The sequence below is a fragment of the Bactrocera latifrons genome, unplaced genomic scaffold (genome assembly GCF_001853355.1).
Source record: "Bactrocera latifrons isolate USDA-ARS-PBARC rearing strain unplaced genomic scaffold, ASM185335v1 scaffold_282, whole genome shotgun sequence".
Classification (NCBI taxonomy): domain Eukaryota; kingdom Metazoa; phylum Arthropoda; class Insecta; order Diptera; family Tephritidae; genus Bactrocera; species Bactrocera latifrons.
Window position 1 is genome coordinate 246,593 of NW_017536430.1, and position 23,544 is coordinate 270,136.

Here is a 23,544-nt window from a genome sequence, read left to right on the forward strand (position 1 = left end):
TATGTACACAACTACAAGCAAATTAAAATTTATATTTATTTTAATTTACAAAATTTTGTTCTTAAAATCATATATTTCCACAAACTTCTAAGAAAACAATGCATTGAGCAACTACATAGTAAGTATGTGCTTATAATACATATAACACCACAAAATTTTAATTGCACGCGTATGCACCATCTATGTACATTTGAAGTCACTCACCCGTCTGCTTTTCCGGATCCTTGAGCGTATATACTTGCAGGATGGTTGCATTGCTGCGTCCCTTYTCGTTGTGCGCCACCAAGAAGACATTGTAGCCGGCACCAGGCACCAGCCCGCGCATTTCGAAGTACGGTGTTCTATTGTTATTGTTATTGTTGCATTTTAGGCAKTTGAATTGTGACAGCAGGCAATAAAAGTAGACACCAGTAACAAGCATGGCAGCAACGCACAAAAATGGAAAAAAGAAAAAAAGTAAGTCAACMATTCACAATCAACCGAGCAGAACCTAGCGTAAAATGAGAAAAACCTGGAGGGACAGAGAGGAAGGTAATGCGAATGAGTAGTGACAAAAGTGTGGTGTATAGAAGATTTGCAGAATTAATCGAAAAAAAGTCGAGCATACAAATGCCGCAATTGAAGTGAAATTCAGCGTCACAGGACGCMGTTTGCAGTTGCCACTCTATGTGTGCTCGTATGTCAGCCAAAAGTGTGGCAGCTGTGCGTCAGGCCAACAAATGGACGTATATTGCGTAGCTGCCAGTGGTCATTCAGCACAATTTTAGGCATGAATAGCCGGAATTGCTGAGTGTTCGAGCGAGGCAGGGTGGGAAAGGGGAGAGATGCCAGCGCTGTTGGTTGCAGCAGGCGGCTTTGTTGAGTTTTGGTTTAGTTTTGGGTGCAGGCCAGCGTGTTGCGTGACGTGCGTGGCCGACTGGTCTACTCACTTTGATCGAAAAACTTTCGGATAGCGTGTCGTTCCGTTCACATACACTTCCATTATGAAATCCTGCTCCAGACCGCCGTTGAAGCCTTCGATGCATTCAATTTGAAAGCCGGTCGACGTTTGATTGAGTAGCGTGCAGTTAACCAATGGATCCGGTTCGCCTGTGTAGTGAAAAAAAAATGGAAAAAAGTGTTAGTGACATTTTCCTGCATTCTTTTTTTTTTTTTTTTGAAATTTCGTTGTCGGCATGAAATACATGTTGCTGAGGCAGAAAGAATCGAGTTTGCTATATGCTTTGGTTACGCTTTTAATTTGAATAGAAATCGCTGGCGAACAAAACTTTGTCATTTGACGCTAATCTAAAAAACTGTGTTGGAAAAAAGCATTTGAGGGCCAAAAAGATGTGGTCTTTAGTTATTTGCCTCAAAGCCGCTGTGATATTTCGAATGGCTGTTTGAGTAAAAGAAAGAGTAGAAATCATTTATTTTGTGTAATAGCTAAATAAGCTTATAACTGCACGAACTTTTTTGAAAAGTGTTAACCATGAAACCAGTACATTTCGATAGGCTTAGTAGGGTCTCTAACAATAAATTCTTAGACAATATATTTTTGCATTTATATCGAATTCATCAGGATGTGCTGAAATTAAATTGGATCGCGGGACCGCTGGATATGACCGTACACTTCGTTTGATAYTCATTGATCCAAACGGGGTTAGATCGYCGAAAAACAGCCCTTGGCCGKATGAAACTACTACTTGTCTAGAATAGACTTCGACATATCCAACATATGTCCTGCGTGMAATGAGTCTCCGCATGACACTGGAGACTTCTTTGCATGTCCCGCCAACCCCACTCATCTAACATCCTTTTCGCTTTGGCCCGACCCCATCGAAACAGAGGCATCCCGTAATAGGTTGTGACRTGTGTTGTGTTGTGTTTTTTTGAACACATGTCATCGATTCCATTGCTCGACGTCATTATCGTGGAATCATCTGCGTACGAGATGATAGAAATTTTCTCTGTTGGTTGAGTGAGTTTGGAGATGCGAGTATACATAGATGTTAAACAACCAGGGGGAGAGAACACCACCCTGCGGAACCCACTGTTTAATTCTTCTCAATTTAGAGTTTTTATCTCGAAATAGTACGGACGATTGTCGACCGCTGAGATAGTTTATAGTCCACCTTTTCAACCCTAAAGGAATAGTGAATTTTTGGATGTCCTCAAGTAGCGTTGTGTGACTGTCTGTATCAAAAGCTTTTGACAAGTCCAACGATACGAGAATCGTTCTACTAAAGGGTGGTTTTTGGTTGAGACCATGAGCATTCTAGGCGTTTATGATACTAAGTGCTGTGGTGGTGCTGTACACTCTACGGAGGCTATGCTGGTGATTTGCTAGACTCAGGTGGTGCGTAGAGGTCGACAGTAGCCGGAAAAAGAAACTTGTGTGTCTCTCTTCCTAGTAACTGCTAATTGAATACAAAAACGAAGTTCTATAGTACCAAGAAATTTGGGTTTAGGTCCTTGCTAACTAAAGCTCTGAAAAGGTTGCTAGAGAATAAAGGAATTTATTTAAACAATGACTCGTCTCAGATTTTTCGATTAGCTCTTATAACTATATACTATAGTAGTACTATATTTTCAATATATAGCAAATGTACATATATATGTACATATTTTATACATAATCCTATGTTTTCTTCTGGATATATAAAATCATAAAATTGTTGTGAGTAGAGTTGCCACCAATTTTTTTTTTCATTTCACTATTTTGAACATATAGGCACATATGTATATATTTAGGCTTTCTAACGTTTCTTCAAAACATAAAAAATCATAAAATTGTTATAAGTAGAGTTGCCATCTAACACATTTTTTTTTCATTTGTACATACATATGTTTATGTACGTATATATTTTTGAGGTTTTAAAAGTTTCCTTCTAGGCATAAAAAATCATAAAATTGTTTTGAGTAGGGTTGCCACCTAATTTTTTTTTTGCTTTTTACTGTTTTGTTCATATATGCACAAATGTATATGATTAGGGTTTCCAACGTTTCCTTCAAAACATTAAAAATTATAAAAAAATATTTTGAGTAGAGTTGCCATCTAAAATTGTTTATTTTTTTTTATTTTACTATTTTGTACATATATGCATACATTTAGGGTTTCCAAAGTTTCTTTCAAAACATAAAAAATAATAAAATTTTTCCGTGCAGGGTTGCCACCTAATACAATTTTCTTTTCATTTTACTATTGTCATTCATTTAAAAAATTTTAAGCATTTGCTCTCTACTAAGGCAAACACCAACAGCCGGTAAAGAGGCGTAAATGCTCCGCCTCCGCCATTCATAAAAAGCCTATCATAGCACAACCTTTATAATGCAAAGATCCCGAATAAAAAGTCTGTCTGCCGSGAGCGCAATTGACATGTTGCAAGTGGCGCTGGTGACACTGTGGCGCCAACACAGAYGAATCGAGCGCGTATTTATTAGCGCGGGGAGTAAGGAATTTTTTCGTCGTACTGCCATTATATCAACAACAACTACTGCTACAGTTGCCCTAGTGCTTTTCGCACATTTCAATTCACTGTTTTTTTTCTGCCCTCGGCTTCGCACGCGTGTTAAGTATTTTCACACTTGCCGTAACGTGTTGTTGTTGTTATTGTTTACTCACACTCACCTGCTGGTGTCACGGTGAAAACACACGGTTCACTCATATCGCCAATTTCATTGCTCGCCCAGCAGAGCAGTATGCCATAGTCCTGCAAAGAAGAGACGCGACGAAAAGCAGCAAAAGAGAAAGAAAAAAACATGAAAAGAAAACACAAGTTAGTTAGCATAAAAAGTCAAATATAGGCAAATTGCGAAAAAATAGTGCAAAATTTATTAGTGCGCCTGCCTGATGCRTGCCACACTGTATGTGTCGGTATACACATTTTTGTGTGTATGTGTATGACAGCACATTTGCATGTCAGAGCCGTGCACAAATAACGGTATATTGCTATGCTTAACGACCTTAGGCTAAGCAAATTGACGGCTGCTAGCTGGCTGACGTTGACCCCTTTTGTATGCCGCATTGTTATTGTCGGTTGTCGTTGCTGCCGTTGCAGGTTCATTGTGAATTCAAAAYCGCAATTCAGTTGGAAAATTATGCGAATCTATTGGAAAATTGATGAWTTATCGACGAGCCAACACAAGCGTGTGCGTGAATGCATGCGAGTGACGGGAAAGTTAGCTGTCGTGCAGTTACACATATATGGAGGAATGCATTAGGGTGTCCGTTACACACTAATAAAATTATTATGCAAACGCAGCGGGAAATTTCAGTTTCTGCTTTATAAAATAATTATTCAACGTAAACAAGCTCGTTTTTTTGATATTTTACATTAAAAAAGTAAACCTACAATCTTGAAGAAATAATATTCTAATACGAGATTTATTGCTCTGTAAAAAGTTTTTATAATTTATTTCCACAAAATCACTGTTTTAAAAGTTATACACAGTTAAAGTTATGTATTGAGTGCTCTGAGCATGGGTACACCATGTCGTATGAGCAACGCTGACCGTATAAAGCACTTTGTKTTAAGACAAAAACTGAAACTTCAAYTTTAGAAAATCCCGMACACCCTAATAMGCATACMTGTGTGAKTGTTTTAAAAAATGCAGAASTCACATGACTCCTACAAAGCATTTTGCAACGCCAGTAATGGCATGACACAGGCAACACATCATAATTCATACCGCTGACATTCGATCAACTCAAATACTGCCTAGAGTTGAACTCACGGTACACTCAGCAGACGGTCACTTCAGTCATAGACTCAGCAAACTAGTCAGCCATTCAATCAGTTTACCAGTCAGTCATACACACGGTAAGTGAATCAAACGCACGCTTATAAAACTAGTCAGCCGGCCAGTCAGTCACAACCAAGTCAGTCTTCCACTCAGCCATTCACGCAGCCAGCCAGCCAACCATCGAGTCAGTCGAACCGTTGCAGTCAGCAGGTTACTTTCAACTTTACAACTCTTCAGCACATTGACAGCCGCCACTGCGTCCAATGTGCAATGACAACAAGGCCGACTACTTGCCGCGCTTTCTTCGCGTACTTACATTTTCCGTTATGGGCGTGTAGTGTGCTATGCTGCGTCCACGGTCCACAGCGATTTGTGATGCYGGTATGTCGATTACCTCGCCGCGTGTTGCATTGAATTTCCAGCTGTATGTCGCCTCCATTGGATTCGCCTCGATTTCGCAGACAATTCTAACCGTCTCTTGTCGTCCGGAACTGTAGACGAAACGTTGACCGGGCCGGCAGATGGGCGCAACTGTGAAAGAAGAGCATAGTGACGCMGTAAAGCGTTAAAACAACAGGCATTTTAAGTGACATGCGGCAGTTGAAATCTATGTGTGTGTTTGTACTAGAACGRGAGGTGTTGGATAGTTATTGTTATAGAATAAAAAGTAAAGTGTCAGCTTAAAATTAGGCAACACTTCGAGTGTAAGTTCTTATAAGCGACAACAAATTTGGGTCCCGAACTTAAATTGATTTTACATGGAATGGAAAGCTTAACGGATCTCTGGATTCCTGTCATGAAGAGTATCACAACTGTGACTGTAATTATTATTGATAAAGTCTATAACTGTTCCCAATAGGTGTGAGMTCTGACCAAATTGTTTTTCTTAGTACAAAACTTTGCTTGTGGGACATCAAAATCACCGAACCGTGTAGAATTATTATTTACTGTACTTTATTCACTCACTCCTATCTTTATTTTTCATTTCCAAGTTATCTTTGAAGTTTCAAGCTTATAGAAAGTTGWGCGTGACTTCTCAACTCTTTATTCTGTTGTAGAAATTGAGACCAAGAAAAATATGGAAAACCCTTTCAGTTCACAAAGCTGAATAGTCTACGAAAATTATAACAAGTTTGGGYCTATTTAAAACACAGGAAATCCCAATACCTACAGCAATTTAAGACAAGAGTATTTGGATATTATTTTTTTCAGGCACGAGATCAGCTTCTTCCGTTATAATTTGATAAGCATTGGATTCACTCGAACAGGACGGCAATATTATCCATTCGAAAGGACCTATAGACTTTTCCGCAAAATTTCCTGGTAACAAACCCATAAAGTGAAACGTTGCCTACAGTCAGGCGCATTTTAGCAAAGACAMGCACCAAACTTTAAATTCTAAATRCAGAAATTCCTCCAGCTATTCTTTGGATTAGCTGCGACAATCTTTTTGACTGAAGAAATCATACCCAAACCCCATCCAAAACCAAAAATTACTAACTTATCCGCCACCGCTCGTAGCTTGTGCTGGCGTGTGAATAAATTTCATTCATGTAAATGCATTCACTTGTGTGCTTAACAGTGGCTACGACCACGATAATTCCATAACTCCAACTCTTTGGCGACGCTGGAGTGCCCACATGCAGCCCACTTGCGGCCCAACATTTGCATAATTAAATGAAAACATTGACTCAAGTTTAATTTCGCCTTAAATAAAAAAAAAAAGTCCATGGAAAAATGCTTGCTTTTATCGCCTCGCTTTTACTTTATGCCTTTCGAAGCATTCTTTCCGCCCTTAATTCCTTCGCAACTGGCATTATTTTAATTTCAAGTCTGTCATTGAATGATGGATTGACTTTTTAAAATGATTTTTCACTGGATGGGCAATTTTAATTTTCCGACACACACACGCACAGAGCAACACGTAACTTTCGTCACTTACGTCTTCACCAATAACGGAAGTATTTATTAAGAATATTAAGCTTCTTATAGTGCGAGCGTTATATTTTTACAGTTATATGGGAATGCATACAGATAAATACAGATATAATAATACTTCGCTTAAATGAGGAAATTAAGCGATTGCTTAACGAAAAAYACTTAAGCTTTTCGTCGGTGTATGGTGTTGGCAGGAATTCATATGATTTTCATTTCTTTAATTGATTGAGTGTTTGTGTGGACTTTAACATAAGCTTGGTGTCAAAAATGAGGTTAAGTTTTCTTTAGATAGACTGTCTCATGTCCTAATCTAATTTTTGTCTTCTCTAAGATTAGGAAGCTCCAAGAAGACTCCACAMAAAAATCTTTTAAGCATTTTATCTCAATAGACTGGAAACCTTTCATAGTTTTTATCTAACAACCTATCGCTTTAATCTAAAGCATAGGAAGTACTATGTCAAATCTTTACCGAATTATTATCGGAGAGCAGATGTCAAAMAACTATCAAAATCTAGCTGTCAAACTGATGTCAGAAAACAATTTTCAATTGGATGTCAGATACTAGCCGTCAAACAATTATTAGATTGACTCAGATGGCAGCTGTCAAATGKGTTTCACATAGTATCTGTCAAACAGTTATCAAAACCTAGATGTCAAATTGATTTTCGAAGACAGACGTAAAGCGGATGTCCAATTGACATCAGATGGCGGTTGTCAATTGGATGTCATATGAAATAAGATGACAGCCATCGAATGGTTGTCAAAATGTAGGTGTCTAACTGATGTCAGAGGGTAGCTGGCAGATAGATATCCGATAGCAGCTGTCAAAGTGAAATCAGAAGGCATCAAATGGATGTCAAAAATCAGATGCCAAATTTTCAGATTGCCATTAGTTGGCAACTGTCAAATTGATATCAAATGCCAGCAGTCAAAATTATATCACAAAGGAGATAATAAATTGATGTCAGTTATCAGCCTTCAGCCTGGTTGTTAGATTAGTTGTCAGCTATTAAACGGATAACAAATGAATCTCAGACAGCAACCGTCAAACGCATGTCAAACATATTATGTCAAATGGGTGTCTGAAGACATGTTTCAAACTTTTGTCGAATTAACGTCAGTTGGARACTGGAAAATGAATGTGGTAATCGATGGCAGCTATCGAAAGCTTGTYAAATGTAAGTCAAACCACGATGTCAAATAAATGTCAAAAGCCCGATGTCAAGTGCTGGTCAGGTGTACGTAAGATGGCAGCTGTTAAATGGAAATCAGGATCAAAACGAATGTAAGCTGCGACATTGTGGCAAACATTATAGGTTCATTAAAGACTGTGTGCAGAGATCGTTTATCTTAGAGTCTGTTCTGCTATCAGCTTGTGTTATTAAATAAGCTGAGTTAACCTCTGGGARCACGGGTGCTGCGATGAATTTGGCGTGGTCTCAATATTTTGTGTGAAAATSAGTACTATGTTACAGTTTAAGATGAAATTATCTTTCCGAAGGTMCTATGCTTTCATAGCTGCTACAGATTATCAGCTTTATGAAACGTTTTCGGYATATTTCTCTACCAAATTTCTGGCCTCAAGTCTTCCTTGATTTTTTTTTTTGAGGTTTTTGCCAAATTGTTACAAATGAGTGAAAAAACATCAAGATAAAGAAAAAAGAGGGTCATAAGGTCATAAAAAAAAACTGACACATACGAACGCCAAACCCTTTGAGGGTTTTACCATACTGACCTAGTACCTTCACCCGGACTTGGAATTTCTCACCCCCCAGATTAGCTGTTGTACTGTGTTATTGAATAAGATTAATTCAGAGCCATTTGAAATGAGATAGTAGTAGTCTTAAGGGTATAATAAAAACATTTTCTTATAAAAGCTCTTCTGGAATCAACTTATAAGCGTTTGAGGTTAGGATTCCTACAAAGTTATTTTAAATAGAATTTTATTACAAAAACCTCTCTCTCTCTCTCTCTCTCCCACATATAAGGGTTTGAAGCGTGCCTCTAATTTAGTAGTGTCTTCTTAACCTAACCTAATCTAACCTCAATTAGTTGAGGTACTCAAGAAATATGCTACAAATGCATCACCGTCCAATTCATTTACTGCGATTTTGAACTATTTCAATTTCTTGACAAGTATTGTACATGTTGTTGCAAAAAGCTTGAAGTCGACAAACACACACGCACATATGTATGTATGCAGAGATGTACAAAATTGTTACGGCAATTTGCAGCTGTCAAGCATTCAACTTGAATGCAGCAAATCTCTTTAACGATTGTAACTATGCGAGTAAGCTTAAGACTACAATTCGAAATTCTACATGAGAAATATTTGCACCAAACATACACCTGCAGGCGCATGTAAAATGTGTTGTCAATATGTATGCATGAAATTCGAACAAGAAAACAATTTAAAATATTCAAACTAAATTGTCTACGACACGAGCCAAAGCCAAATAAGGATGCGACAAACAATTTGCCGAAACTGGCAGATGAAACCAGACAGCACATATATAAATATATACCAAATATATATAGTATAGCGTCACTGTAATGCAGACAGACTGTCTCAAATTGCTGCAGCAGTGTGCCGGTACAACAATCGGCAAGCGAGTAGCGCTAGATAAAACAACAGTGGACGTTGCAAATGTGAAGATCGCTTGTGTGCAAGTTTAAGCTATGCAAGTGCACAGACAACATCGGGCATTAATACTAGGATAAGCCACACTAACAGTAATTTGCAATTGCAGTTATAGTTTTTACGCTGTTTAACAGGGTTTTCGATCTAACAAAGCTATAAGTGTGGTTTGATGGAGGTTTTATGGTCTGAAGAGTAAAGATTCGTTGGAATAGACGTTGAAGTTATGGAAAAGGCTGACCATGACCGACACATAAGCAGCCATGATGTCGCTAAAGAACTTAACAATCAACATCAACCGGTTTTGCATCATTTAAAAAAGGCTGGCTACAAAACGAATTTCGATCTTTGGGTACCAYATGAATTGTCTGTGAAAAATTTATTTGGCTGAATTAACATCGGCGATTCTTTGCTGAAACGAAATGAAATCAAACCATTTCTGAAGCGCATGGTAACAGGAGACAAAAAGTGGATCAAATGCGACATAAATGTGCAAAACAGATCATGATCCAAGCGTGGTGAAGCTCGACAAATGGTTGCAAAGCCAGGCTTGACGCCTTGAAAGATTTTGCTAAGTGTTTGATTTGATTGGAAAGGAATCATCCACTTTGAGCTGCTCCAACCTGTTCGAAGAATTGATTCTACATTTTACTGTCACAAACTGATAAGATTGAAGCAAGCAGTCGGTAAAAACGGTCAGAACTGATCAACAGAGGGGGGCTTTGTCTTCCAACAGAACAACGCTAGACCACACACATCTTTAATGACTCGGCGAAAACTGGGAGAGCTTGGCTGGGAAGTTTTGGTGCATCCACCATATAGTCGGGACTTTGCACCATCGATCTACCATTTGTTACGCTCAATCCAGAACTTGCTTAATGGAGTAAAGTTGGCTTCAAGAGCAGCCTGTGACAATTACTTTTCGCAGTTTTTCGTCGATAAAGCAGAATAGTTTTACACTGTTGGAATAATGTCTCTAACGAAAAAATGGTAAAAAGTGGTCGACCACAACGATACATCTTTGGTTCATTAACGTTCATTATAATTATATAAAAAAAAGTCAAACTTGATTAGAAATACGAAAAGACTTTTTCGCCTACCAATATAAACAAAAATGGTTCATAATGATAACTTATTGATATCTGCCTAAAATTTGCGCTGAGTTTTCATAACCGAATAAAGTAAACATAAAACAGATTTTTGGAGATACTATTAAACTGAAATATGCCCTTGAGCTTGAGTTGATTGACTTCTGAGACGCTTCAATTTTCTTAAGATATATTCTTTATTCATGAGAAGGTTTCTGCTCTAGAACTAGTGCGATTCCCCTTGACATTAATTGTAGAAGTGCGTTTGTTTTGTGCAATTATATAACTGTGGAGTTTTACATAATATAGCTGCAGAGAAAAGTCCTTTATATTATCGAAACTTGTATGCTATTGGAAGCCTCAAAGCTAGCTACTTTCAATAAGAGCATAAAGTTTGGTTCGTTTTTAGCGAAAATAAGTGCGCAACAGATAATTTTGACAAATGCTGCAGTTGATAATTCTTTAGCGGTTAAAAAACTAGTTACCTACCGGTTATATATAACCAATTATTGTGGTATTTTGAAAAATATTGCGGTTTAAAAAACTAGTTACATACCGGTTATGTTTAAACGATTATTTTGGGAATGTAGAAAGTGTTGTTCTTTTACACTTTATAGCTGGAAAAGTTGTTATAGAATRTTTTCAGCCACAGTTACCACGAAGTTTCGTAGCAGCCAGAAGAAAACTGCTCGATCCAACCGAAGTCATAGTATAGAAGACTTTTTCATTTAAGGAGATATCTGCACGAAATTTTAGTATAGGTCATTATACAAATCAGTCCTTCAATATCCAAAAAGCTTGTTAAGTTTGGACTACTATAGTATATAGCTGTCATACAAAGTGGTGATCAAAATCAAATCCTTATATGAAGAACTTTTTTATTTTACAAACTATCTTCACGACAATCGTCATGGATCATTGTCCAAGGAGACACTGTAATCTCGGAACATATTATTAAGATCGGACTACTATAGCATATAGCTGCCTCACAAACCTAACGATATAAATCAAGTTAAATATATTTTTATAATTTTTATGCTATAACAAAGACACCTGTGTAGATAATTATAGCTTCCGTTCAGCCAAAATTAATAAAATGCATATAAGTACTTTTTAAACATTAAGATGTGTTAAAATTTTTAAAAATTGTCGAAAATTTTCGCTTCGTTAACTAGTGTAATTTGATAGCCTGCATGCCAGTGGCGTTCGCTCTCAAGTATGTGACAAGAAACACACGCACATACACTTACACTTGCGGATTACAAACTAATTTCGACTTGTTGTACTAGTCGTAGGCCCTTACTTAGCACAACAATTACTACGACAACAACAATGCTAACAACTAACTGCTGCTAAATGCTGAATTATTTAGTTTAATTYCAAGAGTCATGCATGACATAGCGCCAGCTACAATTGCTGCCAGTGCATATAAATATATTTATACATACAGCTATATATAAAATTTGGTTATACATATGTATGTATCTGAGCATATATGTATACAGAGAGATATATGTATTGCAGGTTTCACTTGACCGAGCAGGATTTCGCATTTGTCTCTACATTCGCACAGTTAGCTATATGTAACGCTGCCATTTCGCATTTGTATTTGCATAGATTGCTTGGATCAGCTGCTATATACATATATATATATATATATAGCTATATACTCCACATGTGCAGTTGTCTTTGTAGCAATTTGTTATTTTATCTGAAATGCACAATTAATTTTTATGCGCCTAAAACAATGGCATATTGAAATTTTCATTCAATTTAAGGCATCGCTGCCGCCTGCTCGTCTCTTTTTTAGCTGCTCTGAGCGTCTATAACGGTAAAATTCAACAATTAATTGGCCACGCTCGTTTAATTAAGCGATCACAAGTCTTTATTTATATATATATCATATACATGTGAACAAAAATAAGTGTAGAAAACAACAAAAACACGCAATAAAAGTGTCGATGTCATTGCATTGCGCTGGTTTTTCTTCTTCTTCAATGCATTGTGTAAATTATAGTGCAAAGTATTGTTAGCAGAAATAAATTACTTCAATTACATTTATTATTAACGTTTGCCTATATAGAATAACTGTACATTATAATAAATATATATGTGTTTCTACATATAGTATACTATACATCTTCGTACACGTCTCCACACCTATGAACAATATCTCTATTACACGCTTTTAATTGTTATTTACATCGGAATTTACAAATTTGTATTGTATTTAGTTATTAGACAATTCGAAAAGCGCAATTAGAGCTTTTAATATTATATGCGCTATTTGATTTAGCAGCAGATATCCAATTAGTATACTAGAATGCATACACAATGCATAGTATAAATATTAGGTCATGGGTTTCTGTTGATAAATAATGCGCTGGTGACTACACTAACAAAAACAAAGAAAACATTATTTTAGTCTGCTTTAGAGCCATTATACTCTTCAAAGGTGCATTGCTTAAAGCATAAAAGGGTATAAAACGACTTATATCTTAATTTTKATCGGTAAGTTTGTATGGCAGCTATAAGCTATAGTTGTCCGATCTGAACAATATCTACCGAAATTATAGCGTTGCCTCAGAAAATGATCCGTGCCAAATTTCGTAAAGATAGATTTAGAATTGTAAAAGCTTTTCATACAAGGACTTGATTTTGATCGGTCAATTTGTATGGCAGCTATATGTTATAGTTGTCCGATCTGAACAATATCTACCGCTATTATAGCTTTGCCTTAGACAATAATCCATTGCAAATTTTTTAATAATATCTCTTCATATCAAAAAGTTTTAAAYACAAAAACTTGATCTTGATCAATMACTTTATATGGCAGGTATGAGTTATAGCGCACCGATCAGAACAGTTTATTCGCAGATTGTAGTGTTGATTAGGACAATAACCTACAGCAAAGTTTTTTAAGATGTCTTGTCAACTAAGAAAGTTTCAAATACAAAGACTTGAGTTTGATCGCTCAGTTTGTATGACAGCTATACGCCATAGTAGTCAAATATCGTCGGTACCGCCATATAAGGAGTAACTTAAGGCGAAACAAATATGTATGAAATTTCAGATCGGTACGTCGAAGAGTGAGTGTCTAGTCCCTTTTTATATATGCAAAGGCAGTTAGATGAGCGGACATGTCAAAATCAACTCAGCTCGTCAAGAAATTCTTATATATAATATTTAATAAAATAATAAAAATACTATGCAAGTTAATCAACTAATTTTAGCAAGAAATGGCACCAGTTGACAGTACTATTATGAAAGATAGCCTACCAAGTTATCAATATTTTCTGAATAAAATCAACTAAAGACACGAAGAAGCTCGTAAGCGGTCATCATATAATATTGAACAGTTCAATATATTTTTTGTTTCTGAAATTATTTTTTCATACAGTCAGAACGGAAATATACTTGCATAGAGAACAAATCAATCGATGCGCCTAATTATAGGAAAAAGGAACCTTTAAGAGCTAATATGAGGACTTATAGTTCAACCAGGAAAAAGAGAAGAAGAAGAGCAAAACTGTAAGATAACGGCATGAAATATGAAAAAAGTCAAAACTTACTTAAAAACTTCATTTCTGCTCCGAATAACCAACATTTCTTACTAAACTCAGCCAAAGTTAATATACTTGTTTGAATACAAAGCATTCCCTTTAGACCAAGCCACATGTTGAATGGGTTTAAAAAAATAGCAATGGTTTTCTTTTATTTGCTTATTTTTTTATTCCCACTAATATTCTCTTATCTGTTATGCTCTGTTTAGCAGTATATGTTGCTATGCCCCTAAATGTAGGCAACAGTAGACAGATGATCTCTATTTGGTATAATGCAGATCCAATAAAGAGTGTAACATAATTTTATATCATTTGTTAATATGAACCATATTTTACTATTTCTTTTATTGTTATTTGATACATATTTATAACTCATAAATTTACTTTTTTGTTCTTGATTATCTTTATTATTAGGTTGAAAATGTGAAATGAAATGAAAATGTGAAAATAATAATGTTCATTTAGCTTTGCACTCAATTTAATTTTTTGTAGCGAAAATTACGTTATATTTTTAAATAAATGGATTGGACTTGCTATAATATAAAAGGTATTTATATCAGAACTCGCCTAAACCTTATATAGTATAACTCAAATTTAGAAATTTACATATTTTGGTCTAAAACGAAACTGGTACAAGAACTGGTATAAAAAACTGATATAAAGACTGGTATAAAAATTGGTATAAAACTGGTATAAAAATTTGTATAAACTGGTATGAAACTGACATCAAACTTGTATAAAAGCAGATGTAAAACTGGTATAAAATTTATATAAAACTGTTTTCAAACTGATTATAAACTGGTTTAAAACTGGCTTAACACTGATAAAAAGTGGTATAAAATCTGGTCTGAAACTAATACAAAACTGGTATAAACTGGTTTAAACTTTTCTAACTTATGTCTCAACGTAATATTTATTTTCGTTAACAAGAATTTGTATAACTATAAGGTCGTATTTTACTTCTGGTGATGGACGATGTGCTGATGACAAGGAAATGCAAAAAGCAGTTAAAAAATGGACGTCGACGGCACCGAAGCTATAATACACTTTACGCATCTCATATGATAAAAACACATGTATCTTGATTTCAATTTAAATCTAAATTGGTCTAAAATCAGAATGGTCGAAACTTGTTTAACAAATTCCATATTACATAATTGCCAAAATATTATTTTTTAATCCTCTATTTTTAATCTTCTGCTTCTTCTCAAACCGCTAAATGTTTAATAGTCCTAGGAAACACTGTACATTTACGGCGATAATTTGCCATAAAGCCCACAATTAAAAAATTCAAAATGTTCCCTTTATAGTACTTCAATTACTAATTGCCATATTTTGGCAATTCTTCAAACCGATCTTAATTAAGATTGCGAATATTTCAACAAATTGAAATCTCAAGCAATTTATCGCCACTTGCAAGCACTAATCTCACACCACAGAGCGTGCAAAGGATGTAGAAATGCAAAGCACTACACACACACAGACATATACATATATAGGCATATGTGTAACGGCGCACCACATTGACCATTGACATTTGCAATTTACGATTTAAGAGAAAAACATGGAGAATGCGGTCAAGCTGGCCTACTATACTCTAGTGAATGCCGGCTGGCTCGTAATTTTAATTTCCGAAAATCAACGTAGCAAAAACAGAGAGCAAGCGACGACAATCGATGCTGTCAACCAGAGCACAATCACAATTTAAATGCCACAGTATTTGTGGAAGTGCGTGTGCGGCTGACTGTATGTGTGTGATTGTGAGAACTTTTGGCCTTTTGGTGAAACGGAAGGGATATGTGAGCGCCTTGTGCGTGCATGTGTGTGTATTTGTGTCAAGCAGCGCATAAGTCACAAGAAAATCTGAGCAAAAGTAAGATGAATGCTTTGACAGTTGTTGCCCGGGCAGCTGGCACAGGATGTAAGGCGGTAAAACGGCAGACTACAGCAGGATGCGCAGAGATTTGTATGTGTGTGTGTGTGTGTGTGTGTGTGCTAGCGGCAAAAGACTGCCCGCAGTCGACATTTATGCTGGCTGGCGGTATTGTTTTGCTGCTGCCTGCATTTGCTGCAGCTTCCTTATGGCACTGCTCTGCGCCGGGCATAAGAAATGACAGGCAATTTGTTTGTACCAGATCCAAAGTAATGCCTACCAAACCTGAGTGGCGAACAAACAGATAAATAAATAGGCCAGAAAAATGTGTGACAAAAAGCTAGGAGCTGGCTGTGAACGGAAATCATCTTCCGTAGGCAGTAGAAGCCAATTGTAAATTGCACGAAGTAAGCCTTCCGTGTTTATGCGGGTATAGAGGTACTAGGGTGGTACTGAAATGATTGTGTAGAAAAAGCAGTCAATTCACAATTTTTTTTTTTTTTAGTAAGTTTTGGTCCACATACAAGTCGTTAAGCTGAGAAAAACTCAAATATTTTACTCTAACTAACAGTAAAAATATTTTTGTGACCAAAATAACTAAATATATAAAATAAAAAATATAAAATAAAACAGATTAGCTAAAACTTTAACTGGCTGAACCATACTGTACTGCGTTCTAAATCTCTTTACATAGTTAAATATTTTTATTCGACAATATTCTCTTTATATATTATCAGCAATTGCGGCGTTGGCAAAAATCAGAAATTCAGTTTTTCACTACCACCCTAATACTATTATACAGTCCAAAAATACTCATATTTTTTCGTAGCTGTGAATTACATGCTAGCAACAGTGGGAAAATTGCACAAAAAGTTACGCATCTCGTAAGAGACAGATAAATGCACGCTGAGAAGGCAACAGTAAGCTGGTGAGAGAATGCCAAAGTAATATCTAAAAATAAATTGTATGTCACCCTGTGTTATATTACTGCCGAATTTATTTCAACACCATATATATTGTAATTGTTGTTGCTTTGCATGTGTTTGATACTTACATCTTATGTCCAAATGCACAGGGTTGCTCTCACCATCACCTTCCCGATTACTGCCGACACAAGTGTAGATGCCCGCGCGGGCGCGACTCACATTCTGAAGCACCAAGCTCTGATTGGCCACTATGATGCCCTCGGCTAAATTATTCTCGAGAATATTGCCCTGAAAGAGAGAGTGGGAAAGATAAAGAAATATAATTTTTTTTTTTACTTAGAAAGTACGAAAATGTTTAAATAAAAAGAAATTGCAGGCGTGTCTTCCATATAACACAGCATGATCAGCCTGGTTGGAGGATTTTCGATGCGTAACCAGCCAGGTAGTTTGGTGAATTTTCTTATGATGGAATTGAGTACTATAGATAACCATATTTCGGGCCCTGGCGAAGTCTGGTCYGGTGGAGACCGACCGTTCTGGCAACCATACCTTCTTTGCCCAAACTGGCATTATAGTCGCCAAGCACGAACATTTTAATGCTGATTGTGACTAGACGTGTGTCTACCGGGGTGAATGCCTGAACTCGGCGACGGAATCTCTCTCCCACAACGAATCCCACAACAAATTTGCGCTTCTTTATCTAGCCACTGTAATAAATGCCACAAGGACTTACACGCCTCAGTTCTCATCCCTTCTATCGCATTTCTTGAACGGCGGTAAAGTCAGCCTTTACTGTAAGGAGGAGATCAACAACTTGAGCTGCGGCACCTTCCCAATTAAGGGTCCGGACATTGCAGGTGCATGCCCTTAAATCGTCGTTCTCAAAAGAGGGGTCCTCATCCGAGGCTGGTTTCCTTTTTTTTTTTATTAGGGGTGTTTTTACCCAGTACACAACCCTGGGTAGGGATGTACCACTTTAGCTTGCCTTCAAACGGATGGTGTTGGGAGGTCCTAACCTCAAAATAGTTTCGAAAAATTTAAATTACTTTAAAATCTTGTCTGGGAAGAATTCCGAGGTTCTATGTTTAAAATATTGGGCATGAAATTTCGGAAATTTTCGCTTGAAAAGACGCTTAAATGACCTTATATCTAAGGCTTTGCTTCCGTTAAGTCACATGAAGCTCGCAAGCAATTGAGCCATTGATATTAGCTTATGTAGAATTCGAGCACGAAGAGAGCAAAATATTAAACGGAAAATATTCTTAAGAAATTTATAAAGGCATACTCATATTAGATGCCGACAAAAGTGAGCAGCTTAAGTCAACAGTACCAAGAACCAAGTGCCGAGTGCCGGGTGCCGAAAAGGTGACACAAAAAAGTGGCAAATGAAATATGCAAACAACAAAGTAAAAAAGAAATTTCAAAAAGAAATAATGAGAAATTTTTGCCGGCGGCTAAGCATCAGCCAACTTATGAGCAACTTGCAGGAGTTTCACTAAAGAGCATACACACATACACACACGCATGCACATCGCATGTACGAGCTCGTGTATGTTGCTTGTCCTCCACCAGCATGGCACTTTGTGCTGCTACAAGCATGCGTATGTGCATGTATGTGTGTGCGCCAGCATATACGTGAGACCTTTTGAAACTTTGCTAATGCTTAAGGCTGATTTATATGTAAATAATAATTTTCAATTAGGTTTAAAGAGCAAACGTTTGCTTCCTGACGAAAAATGAAAATGCTCTCAGCTATTTTGCTGGGCTCTTGCGCTACGAAAAGTGAAACAGATTGAAAAGCACGAGTAAACAGAAATGTATAGTGTGCCTCGCAATAATATAAACATAAGGCTTTCTATGCGCTTAATGTGGGCAGCTGTGTGCGGGCGCATTAGGGTGGTGCGTAAATGGCGGAAGAAATTTTTACGGCGAAAATAATAAATTTCATTGCGCCTGGGGTTGATATGTAGTACTTTTGAACATAGTTCTTATTGGTAAGCCGGTTGAAGCAGTCAAAGTATAGAGAAAAGATGAGAAAATAGTTCATAAAACAGTTTTCTATAGAAACTCTAAAAATGGTGCCATTTTTTTATTTGATATGTCATGGCCTCAAGGGTGGTAAATATCAACCGTTCTCTTAACTTTCAGATCTAGTTAGCTCAAATGAATCTGAATTGTTTTTGGGTACATCAACAATATAAATTAGCATACTCTAAGCAACATTTTGAATTTTTTTTTACTACAATAGTAGCAACAACAAATACAATAGCACCAAAATGTACATAACCTTTTATCATAAACATATCACATTTTATCATAAACCGGCCAGAAACGTCAGAAATTTAAAAACCTGAAATTTTAATACATTCAAGGAACGCCCTAATGCGCAAATTTTATATTAAAATAACGAGGTAAAAATGTAAGTAACTTTTTATTCTCAATTGCTTATGAATTCTTAAACTATAACATAATTTTTTTCCTTTTAACGACCACCCTAGTATAAAAATATTTACAATTTTGTCATTTTCTAACATAAAAATATAGATACATATTCTTTTATCATCAGTTTTGCTATTAGTATTTTCATACTACCTTTTAGCTCTTTAATTTTTAAAATTTTTTTTTTTTTAACTAACCTCAAACACAAATATTTGCGTTTTTTTCATGTCCAATTTCAAAATGTTCAAATTTAAGTTTGAAATATAGTTTTTTTTTAATGCTACCCTAATGTACATATTTTTAATTTACAACACAAGCCTATTTCTTCCTTCTCAATTTATACTTTTATCCTCAATCTCATACGAATTTTTTAGCGTTAAAATTTTTTTTAGTGCCACCCCAATACAAAAACTTTTACATTTTCAATTTTCAACATCAAAGTGTACATATATACGCTTTACCATCAATTTTTTAAGTTGTAAAAATATATTTTTAATGTCCAAATATTCTGGTAATACCACCCTAATACTCACATTTTTAATCTACAACAGAAACCTATTTCTTGCTTGTTTATTTATACTTTTATTGTGAATCATATTTGAATTTTTTAATGATAAAATTTTTTAAGTGTCACCCTAATACACAAAATTTTTCATTTTTCATTTTTCAAATTAAAGTTGTACATATCCTTGCATCAAATATTATAAATTTGAAAATAATTTTTTAGCACCWCCCTAATGCACGACTATTTGCATTTTTCATTTTTCAACAGCATATTATTGCTTGCTTATTTATATGCATGGTGGTGTACTTGAGCGGGGGCTTGCGTGTGTGTGTGCACAGTTATTTACATACTCCTGCAAGCAACTTGTAGCCACTAAGGCATGTCATATGCGATTATTATGCATACATATGAGTTATATAAATTAAATTGTCAACGTTGAAGGCATGGAAAATGAAAAATCCATCATCATCAACAACAGCACCGCAAGACATATGCGATTATAATTTTCTTTTCACACACACACATAACATATGTAAAATAAAAAACTATGTAAAAAGTCATAAGTAGATATTGGAAATGGCAATATGAGCACCGCTGCGCATACTTACATTGTGGCGCCAACTGACTTTGTAGACCCAAGGATTCGATTTGATGTTGCACTCGAAGAAAACATCGATGCCTTCGCGAAAGGTTGAGTTTAACGAGTTGGTGCCGAGCTCCAGGCTCACAACGGGTATGTCTGYGTGGAGAAAATGAAATTTATTTAATATATGTATGTCTATATATATATATATATTAACATACATTGGTACAGTATTGCTTAAAATATTAGCAGCTATTAATTTTCAGGCATTCAGCTGAGCTTCTTTCACACGCGACTCTTTTAATTAGACAATATTTCGCAATATTGTACACATTCGCCACAAAAGCATATACTCTCAAGCCCACTTACTCTCTAACTGCCTCTTTTATTCCCTCTCTTTCACTCTCTATAACGCTCGCTTTCATTACTTACTTCATGCACCTGCCTTAATTGGCTCTGTTTTGGTTGTGTTGTTAGTCTGTTTGCCTCGTCTCTGCGCGCAGTTGAACTGTAATTAATTTATTTGGCATCTGATTGCATTTTAACCTTTTCCTGCTTACACGCTATRTTTATTTATTTATTCCCTGCAATATTTATGTGGTGTGTGTAAAGTGTATGTGCTTCCTGCTTCGCACTTTCGACTTCCTTTGCTGTGAATTAATGCTGTTCATATTTTTATTTTGCGCGTTTACAGTTAAGTAAACCGGCAGCTGCTGCGGGAGTATACACGAGTTTTACGCACGAAACTAAAGTTTAGTACCCTGAAGGAATTAATCAGAATTTTTCCGAAATTCGAAAATTACCGGCATTCGTTGTAATGAAAGCAGAGTGTGCTGCATTATTTTRAAAACAAACTTTTRAAAACACATATTCMAAAACTTTCGAAATTTTGTTCGAAAACCCGTTTTTTAACTCAACCCRAAATTYGAAAATCACCGGCATTTTTGATGATGGTGTGTTGCATATATTTTGAAAATAAACTTTCGAAAGCACATATTCAAAAACTTTCGAAATTTTGTTCGAAAACCCGTTTTTTAACTCAACCCGAAATTCGAAATTCACCGGCATTTTTTGTGATGAAAGAAGGGTGTGTTGCATATATTTTCAAAATAAACTTTGGAAAAGTTTTTCGAAAATCCGTTTTTTAACTCAACTCGAAATTCGAAACTCACCAGCATTTTTCGCGATGAGAGAAGAGTGTGTTGCAATTAGTTTGAAAATGAACTTTCGAAAACAGATATTCAAAAACTTTAAAAATTTTTTCCGAAAGCCGGATATTTAAGGAAGTGTTTTTTGCGTTAATTTTCGAACTTTTATATCAAAATTGTCTGAAGAATTCTGATATTGCTGAAAACATAAAAAAATTAAAATCTTTCGAATTTTTTTTCGAAACCCCGTTAAAAATAAACCTATTTTGAATTGATATAAAAATAAATGGTACAAAGATTTCTGACAAATTTCCAAACATTCGAAAAGCTARAAAACTTCKGAACAACACTTATTCGAAAACSYGTTTTTACAACAGTAGGTACTTAAAAATTAATAATACATATCAAAATAATATATTTTTTATATAGTTTTCAACCATAAGAAAAAATTAAAGTAACAAAAAAATATTCGAATATTTGTTCGAAATAAGTAGTGACACTTTTCCTTAACTTTCGAACATTTAATTCAAAATAGTTTAAAAAATTCTGATAATTCGCCTATTGCAAAATATAAAAATATTCAAAATATAGCGTTTCTAAAACAGCGTTATTTTTACATTTATTTTCGAACATCAAYACTTTTCAAAAATATATTATAAAAAATTTTGGTCTTTCACAAAATGAAGAAATGTTCAAAAAATTTTAAACATTTTGTTGAAAATGGGATTTTAAAACAAGCGATACTTAAGCGCTAATATCAAAATAATGTAAAGATATTTCTCTCCCCTAATTATCAAATTTAAGAAGAAAAAAACCAAAAGAAAATATACGAAAATTTGTTCGACAAGTGTTTCTTTAGAGAGTAGTGATACTTTTACTTTCGAACATATTATATATTTCAAAATAGTATAAAAACTCTGATAATTCTCCAGTTATAAACAAAAAAATATTCAAAAACTTTCGAATATTTTTCGAAAACGAGTTTATAAAACAGCGTTATTTTTGCATTTATTCTCGAACATTAATTACAAAATAGAAGATAAAAAATTTCGGATAGTTCTCAAAACTGAGAAATAAATAAAAAGTAAATTCTAATATTTTCGAGTTTTTTTTCGCAAACGTCTTTTTAAAGAAGCGAATTTTTGTAATAATTTTCGAAAAAAGTATTGGCAGGAATTATATTAATTTTCAAAATGAAGAACATATTAAAAACATTTCAAACATTTTTGCGAAAACAGCTCTGTTTTAAAAACGTATTTTTAAATTTATGTATTTTCGAAAATTATTGACAAGATACATGATACATGTCGAAATGAGCAAAATAAATAAAAAATAAATTCTAAAACTTTCTTTTTTTCGAAAATGTTTTATTAAAGTTTTACTAGAAATCATTTAAATTTTTCCTACAGGGCACTGACTTTTATTCACAGCGCACGGTACATACTCTCACTAAACCGCATCTACAGACTTACACTGAAGTATGTATTTGTAAATGTTGAAATAAATATGTATTTATGCTTATTTGGAGTATTTTAAGAACCATTAAACTGACATACACTCACGCACCTACATATATAGTAGATATATGTGTAAGAGTGGTTGTGTGCCCAAAAACATATATGTCGGCTCATTAAAAACCACCTGGTTGCGCCATGGCATAAATTCTTATTTGAAGTAACGCCACATATCTACATCTTAATTAAACTCCTTTTGTAGTRACTCTTGTTGTTCCAGGCATAACGGAACATCTGTTATTTAATAACCAAATTCACAGCTTACACGTGTCTGTATGTAGTTGTGCATATGGCAATCAGTTTTACGGTGTAATTAAGAGGAAAATTGTTTAAATCTCTTYAATTATATTCGAAGTTGTTGGTGTGCGGTTGCTCATTTCGTGCAATGGTGCTTTTTAGTTGAGGTGTAGTTGAGGCAGAGTAGTGCCAGTGCCGTTTTGGTATTTAGCAAGGTATAATACTTGATATAGATAATAAATTTGGTTCGTTGGAATGCCAAGATTGGATTAGAGTGTGAATATGTGGATTTATTATTAAAAATCTTTTACCTTCCGACCTATTTAGTTCAGAGCCCTAGATTAGCTTGAAAGATCAGATAAAAAAT

The 23,544-nt window shown here is 35.3% G+C and overlaps 1 protein-coding gene across 1 annotated transcript in view; it reads right to left on the bottom strand.

The window, feature by feature from the left end:
* Positions 1–23,544, bottom strand: part of LOC108970118 — a gene marked incomplete at its 5' end in the record, with an annotated part of 98,909 nt that overhangs the window by 30,146 nt on the left and 45,219 nt on the right. The window contains 6 exons of the mRNA XM_018935269.1: positions 205–341; positions 930–1,089; positions 3,611–3,692; positions 5,042–5,256; positions 16,880–17,039; positions 20,304–20,434. Of these exons, the coding sequence (XP_018790814.1) occupies positions 205–341; positions 930–1,089; positions 3,611–3,692; positions 5,042–5,256; positions 16,880–17,039; positions 20,304–20,434 (885 nt within the window). The remainder of the gene's footprint in view (positions 1–204; positions 342–929; positions 1,090–3,610; positions 3,693–5,041; positions 5,257–16,879; positions 17,040–20,303; positions 20,435–23,544) is intronic.